Here is a 13,881-nt window from a genome sequence, read left to right as displayed (position 1 = left end):
GATTATTTGTAGTTTTGGAGATGATACAATACTATGGGGTGCCACTAATCTGAGGCGGTTGGCAAAGAAGTTGAGCAGTGATTTTTTCGTAGAAGGTAGCAAAGTTTTGGATTATATTCATATTCATATATTCATTGATAAAGCTAATTACACGTCCAGAGTACATAAAATAAAATTACAAATGTAAACATCATCACTTCAATCGTAGCATACATATATCTTAAAGCGAAAAACGGAAATACAATCATGTCATGTCAATCGTAATTATAAATTAAAATAATTCTAAATTTGGTCACATAATTTTAAATAGCGTATAGTAATCGATATAATAATAAATAAATTATAAATAAAGTTTCACAATAAAAGTAATGTCCCATGAAAACAGCGAAATTAGACTTTCACATCGTGTGTGTGTGGATTAAAACTGTTTTATATAAAACATTTTTACTAAATATAATACAAATCAGCTTTATGCATCCAAGCCTTCAACAAGTCCGTAGCTGACCTATAAACGGTAGACCTATAAATTAATAACCAATCAAGTGTTTAAAATCATATTTTTTTTCATTCAACGCATACCCTTTCATACATTTTAAAAGCATTGATACAACTTTCGTTGTAAAAGAACAATAAACAGCTCAAAGTACAATCCATGATATTAGGCTTTGGTCTCATTGGACGCTGATTTCGTTTTACCCTCTCACAAAATTCCCAGAACACAAAACGGAATAGTATCAAAATGCCTGTATCCCAGAATGCCTAATTTTTTTTACCACATTCCCAAAGTACCTAAACTTCAAATCGACGTGGTGTCATAATACCTAAATCTCAAATTACCTACATTAATGAGTTCTAATATTATCATATATTAAAATATAATTGCTAATACGATAAACTAAAAAGTAATCATACGTAATATTTATGTATAGAAATAAGTCATGTCGGCATTTGATGAATCATTAACATAGATATTTTGGGCCTTTACTTGGACGATATTAAAGAGTCATTATGACATTCGGTTATTTATAGAAGGAAACTTTACTGCATGTTCACTATTGTTCACAGGTACAAGACACTTATATAAGTTGTGGTTACCTATAATTAGATAAGCATCAGTCATGATTGTTATATAGATTTAAGAGCATGTAAGATGTATTATCTGTTGGTAATCCTAAATAAAGAAAAAAAATGAAACAAATTGACATTTAAGCATTTAGAATAGGACAAATAAAGATATTTAAGTGCAATGAAACCGGAGCGATTTTAGTAAGTAGTTTCCTTGTTCGATACACAGCCGAAGGTAAGCCGGAAGTGCTTTCCCGCGCCACGCCGGAAATGGCGGGCGAGGCTGTCGGTTGATTACCGTCCTTACTTCCGGCGCGAGCTTTGCTGATGACAATCTCGACGTTTATGATGATGTTGATTATGTCGATATTGACGTCGATGTTTTAGATATTGCAGTAATGAGAGAGAATATGAGCTTATTTAAAAAGTTTCCTGGCTTTATAAATTACGGAAACGGGACTTGATCGCATATAATAAGGTTTAAAAATTACCTCCGACGTTTCAGAGACGTCGTTGTCCCCGTGGTTTCGAATAAGACTGGCTAAAGTTGACATCAACATCTTCTAGCTGCGCGAGTCTTTCGAACTACCCGCTTGTTATAAATAATTTAAAAGCTTGGAACCTTAACTAGTAACATTAATCGCGGTTATTCGGTTAGATATAGTGCACTATTTAATTTTTTATTAAACCATTTACAAATTAACCTGGGCATATTTCGCCTTAAGTGATGTCTCTTCATTCTTCCTCTTTTCTGGTTTCATCCTAAGCCATCCAGGCTGGTCCGCTTTATTCCTTACTAGCTTTTGCCCGCGACTTCGTCTGCGTGGACATAGTAACAGCAGCTAAAGTAAGTATAGCGCCTGGAAAAAATCTCATAGCAATATTATTCAATTTGAGCATATTATGCACAAAATTAGCTGGCACTTCATTAATTATCTCAATTCCACCCCGCTTTTTACTTTCTTAAGGGATGATTTTCAGGATAAAAACTATCCTATGTCCTTCTCAGGGACTCAACCTATCTCTATGCCAAATTTCATCTAAATCGATTCAGCGGTTTAAGCGTGAAGAGGGAACACACAGACAGACAGACAGACAGACTTTCGCATTTATAATATTAGTATGGATTAGTATGGATGAGTCCACTAAATTCCACTCAGAGAGAAAATAAGGGCGTATTGACTTTAGTCCGTTTTCCTCACAATATTTTCCTTTACTGAAAGAGCTACGGTTAATATAAAATTATATTCCTTACATAATATGCCAATTCGAGTTTTAAGGGGCCCACTGATTATCAGTCCGCCGAACGATATCAGCCTGTCAGTTAGAACAAAAATTTGACAGCCTGGGGCACTGGAGGCCTTGGTCACTTTTTCTTAGTATATGACATTTATTTCAGTTTATAATTTATATAGTAGTGTTTCTACTTGAAATAAAAATAAATTATAGTATATTCTGAAAATAATTTAATTTATTGTAATACTTCTAACAGTAAAAATCTTCTAGCAGAGTTAGACCAAGAAAACGACGAGTCTGCAACGATTTTGATAGCATACGCAGTGCAAGTGTCATTTAAACGTCATAATTTCATAAAAGTTTGACGTTTAAAATAACACTTGCACTGCGAGTGCTATCAAAATCGTTGCAGACTTTTCTTGGTTGGACCTACTTAACTTATTTAATAGAATAGTAATTTTATTAAAGATATTTTATTTCCTTTTAGTCCGGGATTAAAGTAATATTTGCTTGTATACAAATCCGAATACGAAACTTTATACGATATTAGTATGTTAAATCTATTTTGTTTTAAAGAAAGCTATAAAGTACTTTCAGTATTTGCATACTACTTATTTTAAAATTTTAGTGTTTCCTTGAACACTTTCAAAGAGGAAATATGCGCATAAATATCAAGAATAATCAAAGTTTACGATAGTTTCCTCCCTCCGAGGAGCATCTTGTATAGCGTCTTATAAATACCTAAATAAAATTTTACTGTTTGCTTGTATATAAAGCAGACTCAAAAGCAAACTTTTGCAGTTGCAATTTTACAACACTATCGAAGTGAAAACAGCTTTGCAAAGCGGGTCACCTTAGCGCATTTAAAACAGTTGACTCGATAATTTCCTCTAACCCCGGTTAGAGGAAATTATCGAGTCAACTACCCGATACTATTGCAATCCTAGAATCCTAGAAGAAAAGATTTCTAAGATTCTATTGGCGCTTTTATTATTTATTTCTTTATTTATTTTAAACTTTATTGCATATAAAAAAGAGTGCAACTGGCGGACTTAATGCCACTATAGGCATTCACTACCAGTTAACCATAGGGCAAAACAGAAAAGCGTCTCAAGGTGGGTGCAGTGAGACGTGACGTGACGTGAACGTAACTTTTGAGCGAAGTACAATTTCTATATAAATACTATAATATGTTTATGTGTATAATATGTATGTGTTAGTACACTAAATATCCCAGGTAGCATTTATAAATAGATAAAATAAAAAAAATGAGCCTTTATTGCTGTTTAACACAATAATAATATGTTTTAAGTGGGTACCTTTACACTATATTTCTTTAATACTACACTATATATATCTACTATTTCTTAAATAAGTGAATCGGCAACCGGTTTTCGTCTCCTCCTTTTTACAGCTTGTCCTTCAACATAGGCCTCCTCTAAACCTTTCCATTTTGTTCTGTCCAGCATTTATACGTCATTATGACGTCCGTTACGTCATTATGACCTATAAATGACGTCACTTGTACGTCACTGACTTCAATGCTACCTGGGATATATATACATAAACAAGCATGAATAATTGAATATCCTAAGTTGTCAAATTAAAATATTTTCGTAACACTTAATGAGAACAACGCCAACGCCTCGCCTGGGGACAACGCCGTCCTCGAAACGTCGGAGGTAAATTTAAAACTTATTTCACGCGTTTAAGTCCCGTCGTTGTGAATAATAATGAGTAAAAATCGTGAAAGTTTAAATCATTGACTTGATGAGAAATATTGAAAATTGAAACATGCATACTATGTACAAAAAAATGCCGGTTCACAATGTTCGCAAGAATTCACTACTACGTTGGTAAGTTAAGGGACAAATGTATCTTTACCCATTAGCACTGTGGACATGCTTTGGAAATCTTGCATCCATATTCGATATTTGGAACACCTTAAGTAGTAGTATTATTATGGGTGCGGTCTTCTATCGTCAAGCTCTGTGGCGTCATTTAACTTAATACTTCAAACACACATACAGCATCAAAGAGCTAAATATCCTTTGTCTTTCATAATATCTAGTTTAGACAGTTCTTAATTGAAAAGATATCTGAGACCACAAGACTTACATTCTGCTGCGCTTAGAAATTTGTTCACAAAGCGCGTAATTCCTAAATTTGAAGGCTCCCCGGAATTCCATTTTGTGCAAGTATGTACCTATATAGTAACAAAATAATTCCTGAAATAAATTGTTTCACGTGTTTAAATTGTCAACGCCACGTAAATTAAACTTAATTTGAAATACTTTATTTTGTCTGTACGTAAAGTCACGTAACGTCGACTATAAAAAATTAAACATTACGGGCCTTTTTTATAGAATAAACTATTTGATTTCAAGAATGCATAGAATGAAAAATATGTCCAGCTGAAAAGGGTTGCGGTACGATACAAAATAGTTTTCACATCACCAATTCGAATAAGGGGTTTTTCTTCCCTGCTAGGAGGGATCAAAGTAACACTTTTCTGTTCATGTCTGTTCTTTTAGGACACTATTTAAAAAAAAATTGCACATAATTTTTTTAGCTTAAACAATATTTTTAATAGGTGATGTGAAAAGTAGTATGTGTCACATGGTAGCAAAATTATTTCCATCTTGGGCGTAACACACTTGAATCCCTCACTACGCTCAGGATTCTATAATAGAATCCCTCGTTACTCTCGGGATTCTATTATAGAATCCTTCGCTTCGTTTAGGATTCAATGTACGCCCTCGCCGTAAATATGTCATTTTTCTCCCTTGTAAAACAATCTACTATTTCTACATCATTGATGTCTGATCCTGTCGCCTTAACAAGCCTAAAAGTATTCGGAAACGAAATATCCTCTAAAAAGTAAAGCATAAAATCCCTTGTTGACATTTATTATCTTGTCATAATTTGTACCATAATTCTTCGGGTCGCTGTTTGGAGGCACGTGACTGCCATCCACAATGAAAATTATGGAACTATATATTTTACTATATCTATCCTATAGTAAAAAACCGGCCAAGTGCGAGTCGGACTCGCGTTCCAAGGGTTCCGTACAATACACAATTTAAACAATGTATTTTTTATGTGAAACGTGAGTGAAATGTCTAAAAAAACCCGTTGGGGTCGGATCAAAAACTAAGTAATTAAGTCCGACTCACGCTTGGCTGCACATTTCTAATAGGTTTTCCTGTGATCTGTGGGTAAAGAACTATTTTGTGTATTTTTTTCATAATTTCAGACCCAGTAGTTTCGGAGATAAAGGGCGGGAATGGTAATTTTTTGTCTATTTACTTGAATAACTTCTAAACTGGTTATCCTAAAATTATAACAAAAATATATTTGAGTTTCTCACAGTGAGCTCTTTTATTTGATATGAAACACGATATAGTTTAAAAACTTTATTTTTTAATTTTCTCATTTACCCCCCAAAAGTGGTCCCCATGTTTAAATTTTATTTGTTTACGTTACATGTCCATCTTTGGGTCATAAACTTACATATGTATACCAAATTTCAACTTAATTGGTCCAGTAGTTTCGGAGAAAATAGGCTGTGACAGACGGACAGACAGACGCACGAGTGATTCTATAAGGGTTCCGTTTTTTCCTTTTGAGGTACGGAACCCTAAAAGTGATGTAAATATGATTTTTAGGAAAAATATATGTACACGATGTATTTATACACTTCACATGTTTATGCTATTTGAAATTCCCTTAATCTAGTTTAACACTTTTGTATTTTCTTGGTATTGTTCAAAAGCTATTGGGTATAGTGATTTGTGCAACAAGAGAGGAAAGTTGGTTTTTCTTGCGAGTGTTTATTTTGAGTCCCGAGAAAGCGAAAGATTCTATAATTGAATCACGAGCAAAGCGAGTAATTCAAAGTTAGAATCTTGAGCGTAGCGAGGGACTCAAAAACACGAGAAGTAAAATAACTTTGCCCTCGTGTTACACACATAAATTTTCACCTCAGTAGTGAGAACATATTAAAGGTTAAAATGTAATTCGAATTACACAAAATAATAAAAAATAAATAATAAAAGTGTATGAAGTAACAGGTCATGGCCTTCATTAAATTAAAAAGCTACTTTGTTTCTTAGTGACGAAAGTAGGCTTGTTCAAGCTGCTGAGGTGAAAAATAAATTAAATTCTATATGAAAGCGGAAAGGTTCTCTAAATTGCCGAAAAATATTTTGCTGAATGTCATATCCCAACTAATTTTTCGCATAATTTCATTTCGCCGAATGATCAATTAGCAAAACCTAATAATTCGTATTATTCCCCAACCTTACGGTTAGCAACTGTATGTTTGGACTAAATCTTAAAAATACACTTTTCAAAACGCAATGTTTTAGGTAGCAGAATGATTTCGTAAGTCTAATATGAAATATATAAAGTTTATTTTTGTAATTTAACATCGTTCGATGCAAACGGAGTCAGTTCTGGCGCTCGCCGGGACTAGACGTTATCGTATTAAAAATATTTAGCCAAGTGAATGATTTGGCGAAATAAATTTATTCCAAATGTTGTATATAATAATATTAATTCTACCAAGTAAAACTTTGCCATAATGAAAGTTTGCCGAATGTTGGTTGCCAAAGTAAATCATCTGCGAAAAGTTGGTTGGCAAGTGAAATTCGGACAATAAAACTTTGGCGAAAAGGCAGAACACCAGGCGGAAATTATGATTAACTGATTACTTCTAATACAATTTCCAGCTGATCTATTCTAGTTAGATCTAAAATTAAATCGCCCCTCAAGTTTCCTCAATATCCATTTTCAAAATACTAAGGTATTTTGAAGTTTCGTTTTCCAATTTGGGTTCTTAATTAAGTAGACTTACTGAGTACAAACTCTCGAAATAGAAATTCCGTAGGGACTTATTCGTTTCGTCAAAATCATTCTATTCTGAGTTTGTAAATCAATTCCTATTTTATCGAGTCGATTTTGAAGGGTTCGACTTTTCAGTGATATTTCTCGTCACCAATATTTTGATAACGGAAAGTAAAGGATTTTTTTTATGTTGGCGCTATTTGATCGAATTTTAGAATGCTGACGTGTGCGACTGTCATTTGGCGGTAATTGAATTAACTGTTGTATGGACAGATCCAGGCTGTTTTTATAGAAATTCGATATCCCATGTTTTTTTACCTGGGACTTGTGTACCTATGTATGCAACGATCTGTGAAAATTTCGCTAAGTATCAGGTAGAGGTTCCATGGAAGTCTCAAATAAATTGAAGATCAAACGAACTTACCAAGTGAAGTTCGATCGAAATTATGTGAACAGCTTCATTCGACGCGATTTAAAGTTAACATAGTGTAGTAGCACCCCCAAGCATCAGCCTTGCACGGTTTTTTAAAGTTTTGTACTGGCAACATTTAAAAAGAAAAAAGTTACCCCTTCCACTACTCCCACCTGGCGACGGTTGGAACCGCCATTTTTACTTCATTTGTTTACAGCATAATTTAAACGCATTTATTTCACATCAATATTAATGTGGGTAGGGCGTTAGTTAATATTGTGTACCCAATATTTAAGTTTAGAGAGCGGGTTGTTATAAATCGCGTCGAATGAAGCTGTTCACATAATTTCGATCGAACTTCACTTGGTAAGTTCGTTTGATCTTCAATTATGTTTCACAGCTTCATTCTTTGCGATTTAAAGTTAACATAGTGTAGGATGTTCAGAGCATGTCAATGTGAAATAAAGCGTGAAGGATCCAAGGATTTACCTAGGTAAGTAATAACCATTAATGATATTAGATCATTTATTTATTCACATTTGTAAACATCATACTTGTTATTATATAATCAAACATCCTTCATAAAGAAATCTTTAGATTTATTTTAATTGTTTATCTTAAACATTAAATGTATATAATTAATCACAAGTACAACACGTACTGTTTTATAACAATCATATATATCCTTATGTATCAAATAATACTAACAATTTTTGTTTTATTTACAGGTCTCCGGCAGAAGAGAGAATTGAGCGAGCGAATTGATTACAATCTGTGATTATTTCCTTATGATAATATTTGGCAAATACACATGAGGAATCAGTCCATCCTGCCGTCTTACGGATTAGGTCAAGACTTACACCCATCTTGTTGGCAGTGGATGTGGCAGAGTGACGAGTGCTATGTGCAGTGAATATGGAAGTATCTATTCCACTATCGCGCAGTGTTGTTTTTATCCAAGTACTTAGCGTTTGAGATGTGACTTTATTGTGCGGTTTTTTGTAACTTATAAATAAAGAATGGTTATTTGAATGGCGGAGTGTCTCTGTTTTATTTGTGTATGTTTTAAGACATCTCGCTGGACAAATTTCAGGACGTTCGTTGAAAAACGGCAGTCTGAGAATTGGCTGAAACGACGAAGGTCGTGATGTTTTAATTAAAGCTGGAATTTTGATAACTATTTCTGAATCGGTTTGCATGTTTACGTTATTCAACTCTATTAATGAAAAGGTTTGCACTCGATGTGCCGAGCATAATGCCAACAAGGTGAGTGTTTTCTTTGAAAGCGTTTCCAAACTAAGATGATCATTAGGCCATTTGTGGCCTAGGTGGTTAAGAACTGTACTCGGGTTCCATGTTAAATTATATTTGGGTAATGTTGGTCTTAATTTGAAAACACCCTTCATAAACCGTTTGATTCGATCATCATTTAAAGTGCAACCTAGTAATAATGAAATAGCTGATTTATAACTATTAATCGTTCCATACTTAGCGCCAGTATCGAAAATACGGGTCAGAAAATCAACAATAATTGGTATTGATATTTCCATATAATCATGTCCATAGGTTTTACAATAATCAATATAAGCTTTGATACATGGGCCATATTGTTTGTATGTATTATCAGATAGTGAAGATAACATTATTTCAACCGATCTGGGGGATAATGATCTATTTAATAACGAGTTCCTGATAATTTTGCGGCAATCAACGACAGGGTCCTGTGCAAGTTGTGAGTCGATCTGCAAGGAGACGTTAGCAAATTAGCACTTGGCCGAAAGTAAATGGGTTCTTCAACTAATAATTTCGAAAACAAAGGGAACCATGGCTGTGTGGGCCAGTTTGGAACGACAACAATACCCTCGGCTTTATCATTAATGATTTTCTGTATGACCTTTAAAATCAATGAAAATGGTGGAAAGGCGTAAAAATTAATATTTTTCCAGGAAAACGTAAAAGCGTCGATCGTCCATGCATCTGGGTCGTTCTTCCAGGTAACGTATAGAGAACACTTAGTATTACAACGGCTTGCAAATAAATCGACCTCAGGCATACCAAAAGTTTGTTTTATTTTTACAAATGCATTATTACTTAGTTCCCACTCAGTGTCAGAAAATTTAGTACGTGATAATTTGTCAGCTTCATAGTTTTCCTTGGTATTGATATATGATGCAAATATTATAATTTTACGCCTTTCACACCACTGCCAGATTTCCTTTGTAATACGATTTAAGTGAGGAAATTGGACGCTGCCCATTCTGTTTATGCAAGCGATGGCGGTAACGTTGTCGATTCTTAAAAGAATTTCGCGATTATGAATTTCGTTTGCAAATGTCCTTAAAGCCAAAAAAGCTGCATTTAACTCCAATTCATTAATATGTAACAAACGTTCACTCTCTTTCCAGTAACCGTACGCTTTATGATTATTACAGTATGCACCCCAGCCAGATTTCGATGCATCAGAAAATATTTCTAATTGGAATTGATTAAATCTGAACGGACAAAACCCATTGTCAATATTTTTTATCCACCAACACAAGTCATCCTTTATTTCAGATGATATTGTGATTGAAGCTTCATAGTTAGAATTTTTAAGTAAACAGAGATATTTATGACGTTCTAAAAGCTTAGTGTATAACCAAGAATATTGTATAGCAGGGCAGGCAGATATTAAAAGACCAATTAATCTAGCAAATTCGCGTAATTTACATTTATGGGTTCGGATAAATGTCGTAAGTTTATCCTTTATTTTATTTCTTTTTGAGTCAGGCAAACTTAACGTCATTCTTTTCGAGTCGAAAATAAATCCTAAAAATTTACATTTTTTACTAGGTGTTAAGCAACTTTTTTTGCTATTAATAATTAATCCTAAATCTTCTAATAGAGATTTGGATGCAGTGACATTTGTAAGACATTCATCATAAGATCTACCCACACATAATATATCATCCAGATATATACACGACAGATAGTTGTGTAGTCTTAAGTATTCGACTATAGGTTTTAGCATTTTCGTGAAAACGTATGGCGAGGTACATAAACCGAATGCAAGAGAATTAAACTCGAATAAGGTATCATTGAACATAAACCGTAGGTATTTTCTATGTGGTTTATGAATAGGAATCAAAAGATAAGCATCTTTAATATCAATAGAAGCCATATAACAATCCTGAGTTATCAATTTAGACGCGGTTCTATAATCTTCCATTTTAAAATGGCGTGTTTTGATAAACTTGTTGAGGCATTTTAAATTTAGAATGAACCTTTTTTCGCCATTTGGTTTAGGTACCAGAAAAATACTAGAAATGAATTCGTCGGGATCATGTTCACACATTGAAATGGCATTAATTTCTAAAAGCTTATTGATAGCTTTTTCATAGTCAGATCGCTCCGATCTTGTCTTGGAATAAACAGCAGGACAATCTCTTCTGGTAGGCACAGAAGTAAAAGGAATCCTATACCCTTGGGTCCATTGAAGGATCGTAGGATCCGAAGTGATCTGTGCCCATTTATGGGTATAGTTTCGTAATCGTCCTGCGTATCGTACCTCGTGTTCAGCTATCTCCTGTAGCTCCGGTGGCTGCGGCGGCGCGGCGAGCTCGAGCGGCGCGGGGCGTGGGCGCCGCTCGGGCGGCTGGAGCGCGGCGGCGGCCGGTAGTGCCCTGCATCGGGCTTGCTCTGCGTCCTTTGATGCAGGGGTTTGAAGTTTAAATTGTTTTTCTGCGACTTTTTGTTAAGTACAAAATTATTTTTATTAAAACGATTGTTAAACGGTTTTGGTGTATGTTTTAATGTTTCCCCAGACTTTTGAATAGATTGAGCGGCTTTTAATTTGTCAGTTACATTATCTCCAAAAAGGAAACCGTCTCTAACCGTATTAGTAAGAGTCTCTTTAAGATCGGTGTTAACTGATGAAACTACGAAGTAGCGACGTGTTTTTGTTTCTAAGTAGTGGCTATCGCACAAGATACGACAAGCATCGCTGACTGGTTTCAAGATTTTTTGCGCAGATGCATCTGGTTTAAGCAATAAATCCGTGGCCTGCGCGAGAGCAGACAGAGCAATTCCTAATTGCTTCTGTTTTTCCATTATGGCATGATCTCTTTTTATTGAACTAACTGTTAATGCCGCTTTAGCCTCAGCGTTAAGAGTAGGGGCAACTAAGAGGTCACAATTGCTGGGCACGAGGTACTCTTGAAAAAGTTTTTCTTTAACCTCCTTTTGTAAACCTTTTAGTAAGATTTCATGCCATCTACTGGCCACGTCCTTGTGTATGCTGTCGCCTAACGCCAGTTCTGGTTTTGGAGCATCGCCTAGCATTAGCAAGATGTCGTCATCAAGTTCTTGATCCTGCGCGGAAGACGAAAGTACCTGCGGTTGAGTTTCTGGTAGATCTGGAGCAGACGACGGGCCTGGGCGCGGAGAGGCTGGTCGCGGCGGCTCTTGTTGCGTCGGGGGCTGAGGCGGTGGTTGTTGCGGCGAGTCTGGCGCTGGTGTTGGCGACGACGCTGCGGCGCGAGGCGGCGGCGGCGCGGCCACGTGGCCGCGCGGCGACAAGCTTCGATCTTGACGTGCTTCAGAATCGACTATCATGTCGTCTGAAAAGAACCAATCGTTCTGTATTTTCTTGTACAACGCCGTAAAATCGAGCCCAGGAAGGAATAGTGTGACAGTAAGAGCCCGTAATTAGCAAATACGCATCACAATCCTTAAAGTTGGTCATTTGACCTCAGACAGTTACAAACGTAACATAAGTGTGACAGTAAGAGCCCGTAATTAGCAAATACGCATCACAGTCTTTGAAATGGGTCTAACATTCGACCTCAAGCTGTTACAAAAGTAACATATGCGTGACAGTCAATGCCCGTAATTAGCAAAAACGCATCACATTTTCAATAGAATCTCATCAGCTCATGAAAACTAGCTAGAGAAAATTATAACTTACCGTCTGTTTCACTAGAATCTGAAGAATATAGAATTCTTGATCGGCCACGTGTCCGTCGTAGCAATTTGGTTTCTAGCTTCTTAATTTTTCTCCTAATCTCATCCTCTTCATTCTTCCGTTTCCCCATGTTTAAAGTGGAAGGTACGCGTGCGAAGGCTTGAGCACGGGAATGAATAATGAAGTAAAAATGGCGGTTCCAACCGTCGCCAGGTGGGAGTAGTGGAAGGGGTAACTTTTTTCTTTTTAAATGTTGCCAGTACAAAACTTTAAAAAACCGTGCAAGGCTGATGCTTTTTATACTACACTATGTTAACTTTAAATCGCAAAGAATGAAGCTGTGAAACATAATGGCAGTCGTAGAAGGCGGACTAATTTTCAGATCTGGGTACCTTATTGAATGTGTTGAATGTATTAATAATTGCACTATCGTCAGCTTCGGCAATACAATTTGTGAGAATCCGCCGTTTACAAACAGCGTCGTCAAGTTACAAAGGTTTTCACGTTAACAAATTGCCGAAGGCAAATTGTTAGTGCGCTCAATAGTGTCAACACTGTCAACGTAAACGTGATGGTTGTCGGAGGGTGACCATGGTTTGCTGTTTTGTAAAGTTATATTAACTTTTATACTCACCAAGTATACCAAAACCAACTACGTAATCGGTCTGAAAATGTACAATGCCATTCCGAGTGACATTCAAAATATAGAAAATAATAATGCATTCTACAAAGAATTAAAGAAATGGTTAATTAATAATGCCTTCTATGACATACGCGAATTTTGTGGTTTAATTGTAATTTTTAATATAACTGTTATTATTTTTCATTATTGTTATTATTAATTTAACACTGACATTGTATTATTTAATTTATGTAAAATGAATTTTCTTTATTATTATTTATTTTAATGATAGAAAATGTACTTTCCTGTTTCTGACGTGTAATGTTTTGTGTGCATTTACGAAATAAATGATTATGATTATACCGCACCACCATTCTTGCGGCCACCAAAATCTCAAGGTCACCCAAAACCAAATCAGAGCACCCTACTAGATGTAGATGTAGATGTAGTGTAGGGACGCCCGGCCGGAAGCAGGCGGGCTGTCGATCACATGTCGTGTTCATTCAGCCCAGTTCCCTGTAGTTGGAGCTGCAGGTTACTGTCCCGGCGGCATTCCCACACCATTCTCCTCAAATCTTCTTGTTTTCCTGCAGAACAGAAGGACATCTTTAAGTTCGATATCCTTTAGTTCGTTTTCTTCTAGTATGTCTCTACCAAATGTATTATATCGCGGTGCTGCGTACATAGTACATTCTGCTAGTAAGTGCAAGCTAGTTTCCTCCCTACCACAGTGTGGACAGGAGGCGTCTGCACTGA

At 35.8% G+C, this 13,881-nt stretch overlaps 2 protein-coding genes across 2 annotated transcripts in view; one reads left to right on the top strand and one right to left on the bottom strand.

Moving 5' to 3' along the window:
* LOC134743752 (uncharacterized) overlaps positions 1 to 13,881 on the top strand; it is a 126,627-nt gene that overhangs the window by 67,050 nt on the left and 45,696 nt on the right. The window lies entirely within an intron of this gene.
* LOC134743682 (uncharacterized) lies at positions 11,110 to 12,783 on the bottom strand. Its single transcript, XM_063677279.1, has one exon. It carries the CDS (start codon positions 12,152 to 12,154, stop codon positions 11,120 to 11,122), a length of 1,035 nt encoding a protein of 344 aa, XP_063533349.1. The 5' UTR covers positions 12,155 to 12,783; the 3' UTR covers positions 11,110 to 11,119.

Source organism: Cydia strobilella, chromosome 8 (genome assembly GCF_947568885.1).
Source record: "Cydia strobilella chromosome 8, ilCydStro3.1, whole genome shotgun sequence".
Taxonomy (NCBI): Eukaryota; Metazoa; Arthropoda; class Insecta; order Lepidoptera; family Tortricidae; genus Cydia; species Cydia strobilella.
The sequence above is the reverse complement of the archived record's forward strand: the minus strand, read 5'-3'. Positions and strand labels throughout refer to the sequence as shown.